This window comes from Erythrolamprus reginae, chromosome 4 (assembly GCF_031021105.1).
Source record: "Erythrolamprus reginae isolate rEryReg1 chromosome 4, rEryReg1.hap1, whole genome shotgun sequence".
NCBI lineage: Eukaryota > Metazoa > Chordata > Lepidosauria > Squamata > Dipsadidae > Erythrolamprus > Erythrolamprus reginae.
In genome coordinates, this window is record NC_091953.1 from 136,798,564 (window position 1) to 136,814,194 (window position 15,631).

General features: G+C 37.8%; 1 protein-coding gene across 2 annotated transcripts in view; it reads left to right on the plus strand.

Annotated features, from left to right (window-relative positions):
• The first annotated feature begins 7,824 nt into the window (after positions 1-7,824).
• DNAJC15 (DnaJ heat shock protein family (Hsp40) member C15) overlaps positions 7,825-15,631 on the plus strand; it is a 35,194-nt gene continuing 27,387 nt past the window's right edge. The window contains exon 1 of one of the 2 annotated variants that reach the window (XM_070751392.1): positions 7,825-8,049. In XM_070751392.1, coding sequence (XP_070607493.1) covers positions 7,948-8,049 — 102 coding nt within the window. In that variant the 5' untranslated portion in view covers positions 7,825-7,947. The remainder of the gene's footprint in view (positions 8,050-15,631) is intronic. The other variant, XM_070751393.1, reaches the window with a different exon arrangement.

Below are 15,631 nucleotides of genomic sequence, written 5' to 3' on the forward strand. Positions count from 1 at the left end.
CATAGAAAGGCAGATTATTATTTAATAGCACACATTAACGGCGGCGAGGTTGGTTTTTGTGCAAAAATGGAAAAAAGAAAACACACCAAGTGAAGAGATGGTGATTAGGAAAATGTTAGATTGTGCAAAATTAAGCAAACTTACATCGGAAGTACAGAACAAACAAGATAAAGAACATTACACGGTATGGGGAAAACTATACTACTCAAAAAAATAAAGGGAACCCTCAAAGAACCCATCCTAGATCTGAATGGATGAAATATTCTCATTGAATCCTTTGTTCTGTACAATGTTGAGTGTGCACAACAGCAGGTGAAATGGATTGTCAATCAGTGTTGCTTCCTAAGTGGACAGTTTGATTTCACAGAACTTTGATTTACTTGGAGTTACACTGTGTGGTTTAAGTGTTCCCTTTGTTTTTTTGAGCAGTGTATATAGCTGGATAGAAAAGAAAAAAAGATTCAAATTAATCCTAAAGAAAAAAATCATAGAAACAGGAATGTAAAAGTGAAATTTATATCAAGTTTGTTGATTTAGTTGTTGTTATGGTCTTTTTTCCGTCTGTGTTTTGTGTTTTACATTTTCAATAAAAAATTTTTTTTTAAGATATAACAATGTTTATATACACGATATTGATACTAATATGTATGTTTGGTTTTTTTATATTAATGGGTTTTTAATTGTTTCTAACATCAGACTACTATTGTACACTGCTTTATTGTTGCTGTTAGCCGCCCCGAGTCTCCGGAGAGGGGCGGCATACAAATCCAATAACTAACTAACTAACTAACTAACTAACTAACTAACTAACTAACTAACTAACTAACTAAATAATAATAATTTATTTATTTTATTGGATTTGTATGCCACCCCTCTCCGAGGACTCGGGGCGGCTCACAGCATATATAAAAACAGAACAATAATATAAATCAAATTAATGCTACATTTAAAAACAGTCATGTAAATTCACTTAAAAAGAAAAACTTATCAACCAATCATTCAACAATAGAGAAACATTAGGACTGGACGGTAGGCATGCTGGTGCACTTATGCACGCCCCTTACTGACCTCTTAGGAATTGGGAGAGGTCAACAGTGGAGAGTCTAAGGGTAAAGTTTTGGGGGTTAGGTGATGATACTACAGAGTCTGGTAGTGAGTTCCAAACATCAACTACTCGGTTGCTGAAGTCGAGTTTGGAGCAGTTTACTTTGGGTTTGTATCTGTTGTGTGCTCGTATGTTGTTGTGGTTGAAGCTGAAGTAGTCCTTGGCAGGAAGGATGTTGTAGCAGATGATTTTATGAGCTATGCTTAGGTCATGTTTAAGGCGACATAGTTCCACTGGCTAATTGTTCTCACTGTTAGGAAGTTTTCTGTTTAGTTCTAGGTTGCTTCTCTCCTTGTTTAGTTTCCACCCATTGTTTCATGTCCTACCTTCAGAAGCTTTGGAAAATAAATTGACCCCCTCCTTCTTTTGCAGCAACCCCTTAAATGAAAAAATGCTATCACGTCACCCCTAATTCTTCTTTTTAGACTAACCAAAACTAATTCATATGTGGCGTTTTTTTGTCTCCAGGCCTTTAATCAACCTAGTTACTCTTCTCTGAACTATTTTTTCCCTCCAAAGTCTCAAAAGCTCCCTTTCTAATGTGGTGACCAAAATTGGAGGCAGCACCCTCAAATACTGGAAGATTACTGCCGTGTCTCCCCTAGTCCTTCATTTCTTTAGGCTAACCAAAAAACAGTTCCTGTCACCGTTCATCATCATACGTTTTAAGTCTCCAGGTCTTTAATCATCCTAGTGGCTCAAATTTGCTTGTCGTTTGAGCTTTGTTATCTTCTTGTAGACGGTTGAGCGTTGTTATCTTCTTGTAGACAGTTCATCGTGACTCAAACTAGGTAGCGGCATCGCTGCCAGAACTGATAATATGACCCAATTTAGGGTAACGAAACTTTGGCGAGAAAATAACCAAGCTCAGAGTACCAACAACGCCACAGTCTCTTCCCTTCCCTTCTCTTCCTCCCTGTAAACCCAATTTCCTTCTAAGCGCTGCTGATGTTCCCTAGTTGGTTTAGGTAAGATTTGCAAGAAACATCTGCAAGAAACAACTGCTTAGGAAGAGGAAACCTTTCCCCAGGAGTGTGTTGCATTTCTCCGTAAAATACCCAAGCAAAAAGGAGTGAGACAGTTTAGCTAGGATTTTATTCCTCCGATTTCCTTTTCCCAAACTCAGTTTATATTGTAATTTATTTTGGGCAGGAGGAAAAGAGCTTTAAGTCATCCTGCATCAACGAATGTTTTTTCCTGATAGTATATTACTAAATAATAATTATTTATTTATTATTTGTAAATTAGATTTATCGGCTGCCCTTCTTGCGGACTCAGGGCAGCTAAATACTAAATACTAATTAAGTAGATAAGATAGATAGATAAGATAGATAGATAGATAGATAGATAGATAGATAGATAGATAGATAGAAAGATAGATAGATAGAAAGAAAGATAGATAGAAAGATAGGTAGATAGATAGATAGATAGATAGATAGATAAGATAGATAGATAGATAGATAGATAAGATAGATAGATAGATAGATAGATAGAAAGATAGATAGATAGATAGATAGATAAGATAGATAGATAGATAGAAAGATAAGATAGATAGATAGATAATAGATAGATAGATAGATAGATAGATAGATAATAGATAGATAGATAGATAGATAATAGATAGATAGATAGATAGATAGATAGTAGATAGATAGATAATAGATAGATAGATAGATAGATAGATAATAGATAGATTGATAGATTGATAGATAATAGATAGATAGATAGATAATAGATAGATAGATAGATAATAGATAGATAGATAGATAGATAGATAGATAGATAGATAATAGATAGATAGATAGATAGATAATAGATAGATAGATAGATAGATAGATAGATAGATAGATAGATAGATAGATAGATAGATGATAGATAGAAATTCACAATAAAAGCAGACAATCGTTCCTCTTTCATGCAAGAGGTAGGAGTGAAGTTTTTGGTGTCTCTTCTCTAATAGTAATTTTATAATATTGATAACTATTACCCTTTACTTATTGGTATACATTTTAAAACTAATATTACCCTTTCCTTACGTTCGAGTTTTGTCATCGGAGTTAAATCATTTCTTTATCGCTTGTAGCCTTTTAATTTTGGGCTCACTTTACTTCGATTTCTAGCTATATTCATTTTCTATCCAGTTATAGAACTTCATCCAAACATTATAATATTCGGATTCTTCCCTAGCTTTAAGTTTCATTGTCAGTTTTGTTTAACATAAAACTTATTAGAACTGATAGGCGTGCATAATAAAAATTGATTAGAACTGATAGGCGTGCATAAGTGCACCAGTGTGCCTACCATCCCTGTCATAATGTTTCCCTCTGATTAGTACCCATATCATGTATATAAACAGTGTTATATCTATGTATAATACCAATATGTACTTGACAAAATAAGTAAGTACAAGGGTTGCCCAGAAATTTAATTCACCACATATTTTGTCTCAGCCTACAATAATGGTACGAATGCAAAACTTTAAATATACATTATTTGAATGGTCAGGAGAGCGTGTGTAAAATTTGTGTTTCTTTAGACAGACAGCGTAGGCACAACAGTGTTTTGAAATGGTGTCCATAAGTGATGTACGTTACAAGAAACGTGTCGTTATTGAATTTTTCACTGCGGAGAAAGAAACTGTTGGCAACATTCACAAATGTTTGTGTACAGTTGATGGAGAATCTGCAGTCGACAGAAGTACGGTTAGTCGCGAGGCTATTAGAAGACTTCATCATGACCAGAACAAGGAGTGGTACTGACAGGGCATACACACCCTTGTGTTTTGCTGGAGGAAGGCCATAGAACGGGATGGAGATTACGTGGAAAAATAGGGAGTGCAGAAGAAACATAGTTCTTTCTTGTGTGTAAGTTTCATTGTGTTCAATAAATATTTGTTGAAGAAAAAAAATGTGGTGCATTACTTTCTGGGCGACCCTCATAAATAAATAAATGAAATGAAATATATATATTGATAGAGATAGATAGATAGATAGATAGATAGATAGATAGATAGATAGATAGTTGGGTGGGTTGGGTGGATGGATGGATGGATGGATGGGAAAGTTAAGAAGGTTAAGAGGGAAGGAGAGAAAGGTAGAGATGGAGCAGAGGAGAGGAAGGATGGATGGAGAGAAGGGGAGGAAGGAGGATGGAGAAGGATGGAGAGGGAGAGAAGGGGAGGAAGGAGAGAGGAAGGAAGGATGGAGAGGGAGAGAAGGGGAGAAGGAGGATGGAGAAGGATGGAGAGGGAGAGAAGGGGAGAAGGAGAGAGGAAGGAAGGACGGAGAGAAGGGAAGGAAGGTAGATGGGAGAGGTGGAGAGAGTAGGAGGGGAGTGAGAGAGAGAAACACAGACTGATAACCTATGAATAGAATAGAGGTGTTGATATAGTGTTAAAAGAGATTAGCTAGAATTATGTAACTACAGCATGTATGTTACAAATTTGTATATGCAGTGATATTAATATGGAGCTAAATTTTTTAAAAAATCTATTAAAAAAATAAATGTTTTTCCTTTTTCTTTCTTTTTTTTAAAATTTTGGCCCAGTCTGAGTGACTGGGAGATGGAGGCAAGGAATCGGCAGCAGAGATTGGCAAGCAGGGACTTCTAATTTCACACCGGTTAGATCTCGGTTGGAAGCCACGTATTGCAGCAGTAAAGGTTTTAAACTAGGATCTCCAAAGACCCAGTCCTCCCTTAGACCCAGAAGCCAGCTGGGAGGCTTTAAACACAGTCCCACTCTGTCAAAATCAAAAGGCAGGATGGTACCATGGTGACAGTGCTGGCTTAGTCAAATTCCTTTGTTTAAGACAAATTCCTTGTGCGTCCTATCACACTTTGCCAATAAAGAATTCTATTCTGTTCTATTCTATTCTATGCTATGCCATGCTATGCTATACTATTTTCTGTTCTATGCTATGCTATTTCTAATTTCTATTATTTCTATTTCTATTTCTATTATTTCTATTTCTATTACTTCTATTATTTCTATTTCTATTAATGTATCCCCTTCTCTGACCATTAAGGGTTATGTGTGGTTGTGATTGTTTTTTTTAAGATAGTGGGTTTTTAGTCATAGTTTTAACTATTAGATTTGTATTATACTGTTTTATTGCTGTTGTGAGCCGCCCCAAGACTTTGGAGAGGGGCGTCATACAAGTCTAATAAATTATTATTATTATTATTATTATTATTATTATTATTATTATTATTATTATTATTTTCTACGTCTATGTCTATGTCCATTTCTATTATTTCTATCAATCAAGCAGAATTGTTGTGCTGTTTTTTTACAGTAGCAGCTGTAAGTATCAACCCCTGCCTGCTTACAATGTGCTAACACACACACACACACACACACACACACACACACATATATCTGTCTGTCTGTATTTTGTATCATATCAGTTCGGCTCAGAGGGTGGCAAATTTGTTTATTCTTATCAAAAGTCTGCAAAGGACGCATCAATTGGTTTCAAATTCTTTCACTAGGTTGTCCCGAGCTATAGGAGAGTCAAACTCACCCTGTCCTCTGAAATTTTTTGGAGTTTTTAGCTTGGTTCCCGTCTGGAATAAACGGCAGTAGCAGATTTGAGGGGTTTTGAACGGACATCCGCTTTGCCCCTGAATATCAGCATTCAACATCCAAGGGGGCAGAGGGCTGGAACCAGGTGGCATCGCCCTTCAAACTGCCACCTTTTTCAAACTGCTGAATTTCCACAATGCCAATATTCCGTTTAGAGCAGCATGGCTGCCTGGGGAATTCTGGGAGTTGAAGTCCACACATCTTAAAGTTACGCCAGAATTGCGAAACATTGGAGTAAAAGTTTTAAAATAGGGAAGGGGTTTTTTTTTAGCATGGAGTTTATACTGCTCTCCTTTGCAGGCTGGCATCACACTGCTATGTTAAAAGAATTTATTTATTTCTTCATTCATTCATTCATTCATTCATTCATTCATTCAGTTAGTCAGTCACGTACGTATTGGTGGCATACAAAGATATAATATTTATATATATGATAATAATAATAATAATAATAATAATAATAATAATAATTTATTGGATTTGTATGCCGCCCTTCTCCGTAGACTCGGGGCGGCTAAGAGAGAGAGAAACATTGGGACAGGGGACGGAAGGCACGCTGGTGCACTTCTGCACACCCCTTACTGACCTCTTAGGAATCGGGAGAGGTCAACGGTGCATAGTCTAAGGGTAAAGTTTTGGGGGTTAGATGATGATACTACAGACTCAGAGAGTGAGTTCCATGCATCAACGACTTGATTACTAAAGTCATATTTCCTGCAGTCGAGTTTAGAGCGGTTTACTTTAAGTTTGTATCTGTTGTGTGCTCATGTGTTGTTGTGGTTGAAGCTGGAGTAGTCGTTGACAGGGAGGACATTGTCACAGATGATTTTATGGGTTATGCTTAGGTCGTGTTTAAGGCGATGTAGTTCTAAACTTTCTAAACCTAGGATTGTAAGTCTAGTTGCATAGGGCATTCTGTTGCAAGTGGAGGAGTTCTTCTCGTAAAGTATCTGGACATTTTCTAGAGTGTTTATGTCTGAAATGCGGGGTGGGTTCCAGACAGATGAGCTGTATTCAAGGTCTTTGGAGAGGGGCGGCATACAAATCTAATAAATTATTATTATTATTATTATTATTATTATTATTATTATTATTATTATTATTATTGGTATGGCGAACGTTTTGTATGCTCTGGTTAGTTGTGTGAGATTACCAGAGCAGAAGCTATGTAGGATTAGGTTAAAAGTCTTGAAGCCTTTTTGGAGATGTTGTTGCAATGGGCTTTGGCACTTGGGTCATTGGATATGATTATTCCAAGGTCTTTGTTAAAGTCATATTTTTTACAGTCAAGTTTGGAGCGGTTAATATTAAGTTTGAATCTGTTGCGTGCTCTTGTGTTGTTGCGGTTGAAGCTGAAGTAGTCGTTGACCGGTAGGACGTTGCAGCATATGATCTTGTGGGCAATACTCAAATCGTGTTTTAGGTGCCATAGTTCTAGACTTTCTAGGCCCAGGATTGTTAGTCTATTTTCGTAGGATATTCTGTTTCGAGTGGAGGAGTGAAGGGCTCTTCTGGAGAAATATCTTTGGACATTTTCAAGGATGTTGATGCCCGAGATGTGGCCTGGGTTCCAGACAGATGAGCTGTATTCAAGGATGGGTCTGGCAAAAGTTTTGTAGGCTCTTGTGAGTAGTGTGAGATTGCCAGAGCAGAAGCTACGTAGGATATAGTCCAATTGTGCTCCAAGTCTTTGGAGAGGCGCGGTATACAAATCTAATAAATCTTAAATCTTAATCTTAGAACCAACTATCCTGAGTAAATGAATTAGAATGATTGCATACGTGTCTTAAAACATTCATTTGCATTTTTAAAGGGGTTCAAACAATATATTACAGAGAACAATGTGAATGAAGTAAAGATTGTTAACGTAATGGGTTTTTCTAATTGCTGTTGGGACTTTACATTCATTTAAATGGGCAATTTAATTGATTTTAAGACAACACATTCTAGAACGTGTTGCTTTAAAACCAATTCAATTACCCACTTCATTTAAATTAATCTAAATAGAAACAGAATCTAAACAAATTAAGTTTCTGCCACTGACGTCATAAGGAAAGGCGACAGTCCTGGCAATTTTAAATCCCGTCGAGCTTCTTCGATGTTACTGCGCATGAGCAACATTGTGGGGCAAACATCGCGTTTCAAGGGAAAGGACGCCCGAAGTCTCAGCGAGACTTTCACAGTGTCATTAATTTTGTCCTTTCTGACCTTCCGTAGGTCTCTCTTTTTTTTCTTTCCTCCCTTCGGGGTAACAACGATGGAGCGGGCCGGGAGTACCGCGGAGTCTCTTCGCTACGCGGAGTACGTAGGTCGGAGTGGCGGCGGCAGCGGCCGAGGGCCAGACATCAACTACGGGCTGGTCAGTGTCGCGGGTTGCGGTGCTGCCGTAGAAAGAGAGAATCGGCCTAGCGTTTAAAAGCGGGACAGTTGCCGGTCTCTTGAGCATGCGCAATGGCGTCTCTGAAGCGTCTTAGAGAATTCGTACCGGCGTCGGGCAGGCAGGCAGGCAGAACCCTTTCTTTAGCGCATGCGCAGAGAACTTCATTTATTATCAATGAAATTTTGGTTGTGAATCCAGAGTGCAGGATTCTCCTATTAATAAATGTATCTTCTTATGAAGATCCACAGGAGATAATAGTGTGATTTAAAGTGTTCTTTAGATTTAGTGTACTGTGCTTTTTTATTAAAAAAAAAGCAAAGCCAGGTTTAGAACTGTTTGAAAAAGTGGATGGGAGACCACCCGGCGATACCCAAATTGGGAAATAATAAAAAAAAAATATTCCTGGAGGTGGTGACCATTTCTGTATTTGTGGGTGATAACTGCACTGATTATGAGTTACCTCTCCTTGCATGGAGATCAAGTATAAACGATGATAAGACAGTATTTATTTATTTATTTGTTTGTTTTGTCAAGTACTTATTAGTGGTATACAAAGATATAATAATATTTATATACATGATACTAGTAAAAGAGAAATATTAGAAAATTTATCTTATGGCCGTTGAAGTGTTGTATTAAATGTTACACATAAAAGAACCGATCGGAGATATATATTGGCTCTTGGTTGCGTTTTCTTACAGTGGCGTCTTTAGCTGACTTTTATTAAAGCAGTTTTAACTATTTATCAAGTTTGGCTGGTCTCAGAAAGCAAAACAGGTTCATGTATTTCACTGGATTGATTGGGATGCTGAAAAAAATCATTTTGTAGGAGAAGACATTGCAAAATTGTTCTGTTTGTAAAAAGCACTGAAAGATACCCATATACTACCTGGAAGGAAAAGCTTGCTATGAGATTATTTCTTCCTTTGTTCCTTCCTTCTTTCCTTCCTTCCTTCTCTTTCTTTCTTCTTTCTTCCCTTCCATCTTTTTCTTTCACCCTTCCTTCCTTCCTTCCTTCCTCCTTCCCTTCCATCTTTTTCTTTCAACCTACCTTCCTTCCTTCTTTCCTCTCTTCCTCCCTCCCTCCCCTTTCCTTCCTTCCTACCTGTCCTCTTACAGACAGGGAATAAAAGGCTTCACGCCTAACTACATTTTGTCAAAGGACTGAACATTGTCTGTAACATTTGAATATCGGGTTAAAAGGAGCCTCGTCCGATATAACTTAGCTGAAACAACCTGAATAATTTCATTTCTCCTTCCTTACCCTGCCATTTTTTTCCTCCTCTAATCATTGAGAAGTTGCCACTGATTTCACTGGAAATTCTGCATTGTTTCCTAAAGAGACCTCTGTACTTTTTGTACTGGTGTTAGTTTCCAAGGAGAGTGTCCTGTTAATTTATTGGAAGCATAGCAAAAGGAGGGAAAAAAAAGAATATATTATGTAATGATAATGGAACTATCCACTTAGGGAAGGATTTAGAGCAGTGGTTCTCAATCCGGGGGTCGGGACCCCTTTGGAGGTTGAATGACCGTTTCACAGGGGTTACTAAGACATGGGGAAAGACACATTTCCCCTGTTGTTAGGAACTAAAGCTTCTATTCTGGCACCGTGGAACATATTTTTACAATCCGACCAATCAGGCGTTTACAATGACCTTCTTGCTCTGTTGGGAGAATTGGTGCTAGACCTATGGTTGGGGGTCAACGCATTATGAGGAACTGTATTAAGGGGTCACGGCATTAGAAAGGTTGAGAACCCTTGTAGAGGGTGCATGGGAAGTAGGAAGAAAGGGGAGAGAGTGGAGAAGGAGTAGAAAGAAGGAGGAAGGAGAATGGAAGGGTAGTAGAAGGAGGGAGAAGGAGAAAGAAAGTAGATAGCAGAGACAGAATAGCTGCCTGAGATAGAAAGAAAGAAGGAGAGAAGAAAGTTGGATACAGATGAAATAATATAAAGTAAGTTTGGAACGTGATCTAGTCTATTTTATTTGAATAATGATATTATTATTATTATTATTATTATTATTATTATTATTATTATTATTATTTCAATACAACACAGCCAACGAGATCACTATGCTGGATTTTGTATTTCATCACCAGTCGTGCGTTTCCCAAGCACCTAGGACTGCGTGATGTAGCGGCAAATTATGTTTGCCGATCCCAGTAAAGCGGCCTTTTGCAATTGACAGATGGAGATTTTGTCAATTCCGATGGTTTTCAAATGTCCGCTGAGATTCTTTGGCCCTGCGCCCAGCGTGCCAAGTACCACTGGGACCACTTTCACGGGCTTATGCCAGAGTCGTTGCAGCTCGATTTTTAGATCTTCATATTTCACTAATTTCTCTAGCTGCTTCTCCTCAATTCTGCTGTCTCCTGGGATTGCGATGTCGATGATCCATGCTTTCTTTTTCTCCACGATCACAATGTCTGGTGTGTTATGCTTCAGAATTCGGTCAGTCTGAAGTCGGAAGTCCCACAGTAGTTTTGCTTGCTCATTTTCAACCACTTTTTCGGGCTTATGATCCCACCAGTTCTTTGCCACTGGTAGATGGTAGTTCTGGCACAAGTTCCAGTGGATCATCTGTGCCACAGCATCATGTCTATGCTTGTAGTCAGTCTGTGCAATCTTTTTGCAGCAGCTGAGTATGTGATTGATTGTTTCATCTGTTTGCTGTGTTGTATTGACATAATAATAATAATAATAATAATAATAATAATAATAGTAGTAGTAGTAGTAATAGTAGTAATAGTAATAGTAATATTATTATTATTGTTATTGTTATTATTATTTGCAAAAAACCCAAACAAAGAAACCCCAAAACCCTGTTATTCATCTTTCTTGCATTTTCCCCTGGCTAAAATATTTTCTTCTACCGCTTCGGCATTCGTTAACACATCCAGTAAAAAAATTCAACTTGAGGCCTGGAATTTCCAGATCAATTCCTCCCGAGCCACTTTGGACCCTAGCCAAACAAATTAAACTAGAAACTCACCTGTCCCTGATGCCACTTGAAGCGGAGCCCGGACGTAGAATTATTTGCAAGCAGGGCAGTTGTAGAGGAATGTGAGAGCCATTCCACGTCCTTGGTTTTATTTATCTTCATTTTTCTTTTTAGTTTGTGCTATCAGCTCTTCGGGAAAGCATCAGCAGACGGATGTGGAAAAAGATGAATTTATGTGCCCAGTTCTGAATTTAATGCTGCCTGGTTTGTTTTTTGTCTGTTTCCTTTTCCCTTTAAACCTTAGAAATCTGCTGTCCTTCCTTTCGCCCCCATAGCTTTAAAAAAAAAATTAAATTGATTTTTAATTCCAAAAAAGACTTACTTACTTATTTACTTATTTATTTACTTACCGTACTTATTTATTTATGAGATTTGTATTTATTAGATTTGTACAAAAACACACAACACAAAAAGGAGCCCAATACTTTTCAGAAGTCTAAGAAATTTAAATGCAAGTCTTGTAGATCATATTAAGAAAAGGTGATAAAAAGAAATGGTGAAAAGAAAAAAAAGTATAAACTATCAATAATTGCTATTTACAGAACTTTGCATAGTTTTTGTACCATCTGATAATACGTTACAGTATTTACAATAGCATTCTTTTATCCAGCCACTCATAAAACTTATCCCAAATTTTGTAATACTCAGATTCTTCTTATCCCTTTAACCGGAGAGGGGCGGAATACAAATCTAATAAATATAATATGTGATATAATATATATATATATATATGTCCATTTCAGCAAAATCAGTGATTTTATTTATTAGAAACATAGAAACATAGAAGACTGACGGCAGAAAAAGACCTCATGGTCCATCTAGTCTGCCCTTATACTATTTCCTGTGTTTTATCTTAGGATGGATCTATGTTTATCCCAGGCAGGTTTCAATTCAGTTACTGTGGATTTACCAACCACGTCTGCTGGAAGTTTGTTCCAAGGATCTACTACTCTTTCAGTAAAATAATATTTTCTCATGTTGCCTTTGATCTTTCCCCCAACTATTATTTCTTCTTCTCTTGGAATTTCGATATCTTTCCATCTTTGAGTGTAGGCTTCCCTGGCAGCCGTTAGAATATGTATTAATATGTATTGGGGTTTCTTTTTTATACTTCTGAGTAGGAATTCCTAATAAAAAGAATTCTGGCATCTTTTTCTATTTCCTCTTGTACTATTTCTTTTAACCATAGCTTTTAATTGAGGCTGTTTATAGAGATTTACATGCAATTTAGCACACCGTGGTTATTTTATACAGCACGGGCATTATTTGCGTTCTCCGGCAAGGCATTTTTGCAAGTTTAGTCAAGTGTTTCAAGGAGAAGAAGAAGAAGGGGGAAAAAAGGCTTTGGGAAAAATTTTAAGGGGACCTCGGAGCTGTCAGCATTTGCTGCTACAATAACTCTTCACGTGTTTCATGTAAATTTCTCAAGAGCTTTGGGAGATAATTGCCACCACACTTAATGTATATCTTCCGGCGGTAAGGCTAAATCTTATGCCGAAGGTCCATTTTTATTTTTTTCCCCTATTTCTGAAAACACGTAAATGAATTCTCACATCACCGCTTTTAAACAACAACAGAAAAATCCCATTGCAGTTTTTTCCATTGGCCTACTTAATTTCTTCTCTTCTTCTTTTTTAATATTAGGGAAAGGGCTTCGTTTGAAGGACTGGAATAAAGTGCTTCTTGGTTTTTACCCATAGGGAAGTTTCTTCATAAGGGTGGAATCTCAGGAAAGCCTTTTGTGATGATCTACGGCTACACCGGAATAATTTATAAGGAATCAGATGATGAAGGCGCCAGTCCCCAATTAAAATATGGTCGCTACATATTTTATGAATGCATAAGAACATAAGAAGAGCCCTGCTGAATCGGGCCAAAGCCCATCGAGTCCAGCATTCTGGGTCCCACAGTGGCCCCCCAATTGTCCATGGGGATCTTGAGCAGAAGGAGAAGGCAAAACCCTCCCTTTCCCTTGACCCCCAACAAATGGGACCCAAGGGAACCCTGCCTGCCTTAACCGTGATCTGAATGACTGAGAACCTCCATAGATAGCTTGGTATAGTGGTCAGAGCTAGTTTGGTATAGTGGTCAAAGCATCATGCTAGAACCTGGGACACAACACAAAGCCTGTCGCTTTTTCTCAGCCCTAGAAAAGAGGCAACGGCAAACATATCTGTTCAAAAACTTTCCCAAGTAAATTACAGGGACTTGTCAACTGCATTTAATACCATTGAAAGGGAAATAAAAAGGACCAGTATTTTATCTTAGAAACATAGAAGTCTGACGGCAGAAAAAGACCTCATGGTCCATCTAGTCTGCCCTTATACTATTTTCTGTATTTTATCTTAGGATGGATATATGTTTATCCCAGGCATGTTTAAATTCAGTTACTGTGGATTTATCAACCACGTCTGCTGGAAGTTTGTTCCAAGGATCTACTACTCTTTCAGTAAAATAATATTTTCTCATGTTGCTTTTGATCTTTCCCCCAACTAACTTCAGATTGTGTCCCCTTGTTCTTGTGTTCACTTTCCTATTAAAAACACTTTCCTCTTGGACCTTATTTAACCCTTTAATATATTTAAATGTTTCGATCATGTCCCCCCTTTTCCTTCTGTCCTCCAGACTATACAGATTGAGTCCATGAAGTCTTTCCTGATACGTTTTATGCTTAAGACCTTCCACCATTCTTGTAGCCCGTCTTTGGACCCGTTCAATTTTGTCAATATCTTTTTGTAGGTGAGGTCTCCAGAACTGAACACAGTATTCCAAATGTGGTCTCACCATCATTCTATATAGTGGGATCATAATCTCCGTCTTCCTGCTTGTTATACCTCTAGCTATGCAGCCAAGCATCCTACTTGCTTTCCCTACCGCCTGACTGCACTGTTCACCCATTTTGAGACTGTCAGAAATCACTTATCTTCCTTTCCCACCCCCCAAAAATAAATGTTTCTCTCCAGTTTTTCTTCCACCAATAATCTGATGAAGTAGAGAGGATGTGCAGGCTAAAATGACCCAGAGGTAGCCATCCATCCAGAACTAAGAGTGGACTTAAACTGGGATCACTTGAATCCTAATGGACTGTGGGCCGATAAGGTCCCACAGAGTTGGCCTTCTCCGGGTCCCGTCGACCAAACAATGTTGTTTGGCGGGCCCCAGGGGAAGAGCCTTCTCTTTGGCGGCCCCGGCCCTCTGGAATCAACTCCCCCCGGAGATTAGAACGGCCCCCACCCTCCTTGTCTTTTGCAAGTTACTCAAGACCCACCTATATCGCCAGGCATGGGGGAATTAAGACATCTCCCCCAGGCTTTCTTACATTTTATGTTTGGTATGTATGTGTTGTATGGTTTTTTAAATTGTTGGGTTTTTTTAATGTAATTTTATTATTGATTTGTTCCATTGTTATACTGTTTTTATTGTTGTTGTGAGCCGCCCCGAGTCTTCAGAGAGGGGCAGCATACAAATCTAATAAATTGAATTGAAATTGAATTGAAGATCATTAAAGAGAAACGCAACCTAGAAGTAAGGAGTAATTTTCTGACCGTGTGAACAATTAATCAGTGGAACACCTTGCCCCCAGAAGTTGTGGGTGCTCCATCAATGGAGACTTTCATAAATAGATTGGACAGCCCTTTTTACCAGGATGGTATAAGGCATGTATGTATTGTTAAGTGTCTGTATATATTTTGTGCATATTAAAATGTGCAAAACTTTCGTGCCTTTTGACTTCTGCAAGCAAGTCGGATTTTTAAAGTGTGATTCTTTTAGAATTTGAGAAAAATATAGTTTGTTAGTGTGTAGTTTGTTGAGTGTGCATTGTGTGTGTATTGTTAAGCATGTATGTATTTTTTGTGCATATTAAAACGTGCAAAACTTCGGTGCCCTTTGACTTATGCAATCAAGGGATCGTAAGTCTAATATTTAAAGTGTGATTCTTTTAGAAAGTGTGATTAAAACGTGCAAAACTTTCACGCCTTTTGAACTTGTGCAAGCAAAGGACCGCAAGTCGGATTTTAAAAGTGTGATTCTTTTTAGAATTTGAGAAAAATATGCAAATCCTTTGTTAAGTGTGTATTAAAATCTGTAATTTTGTGCATATTAAAACGTGCAAAACTTCCGTGCCTTTTGAACTTCTGCAAGCAAAGGACTGCAAGTTGGATTTTAAAAGCATGATTATTTTTTAGAATTTGAGAAAAAACATGCAAATACTGTAGTTCGTTTCCACCGCTCTATTCGCGATATAATTTTTTGAAAAATCATTTACTAGTTTGAGTGACTTGAAGACTTGCCTACTTACCTGATGCAGTAGTGTCAACCCCTAACCCCCCAACATTTCTCCCTTAGACTCTCCACGATTGACCTCTCCAGGTTCCTTAGAGGTCAGTAAGGGGCGTGCATAAGTGCACCAGTGTGCTTTCCGTCCCCTGTCCAATTCTATCTCCTTATCTCATTTATCTTTTCTTCCTTTCAAATATCTTCACCTATACGTTTATATCTTTTCTTCTATTCTTTTCTTTATTTATATTATTACATATCTATTCTTTTCTGTATTGGAC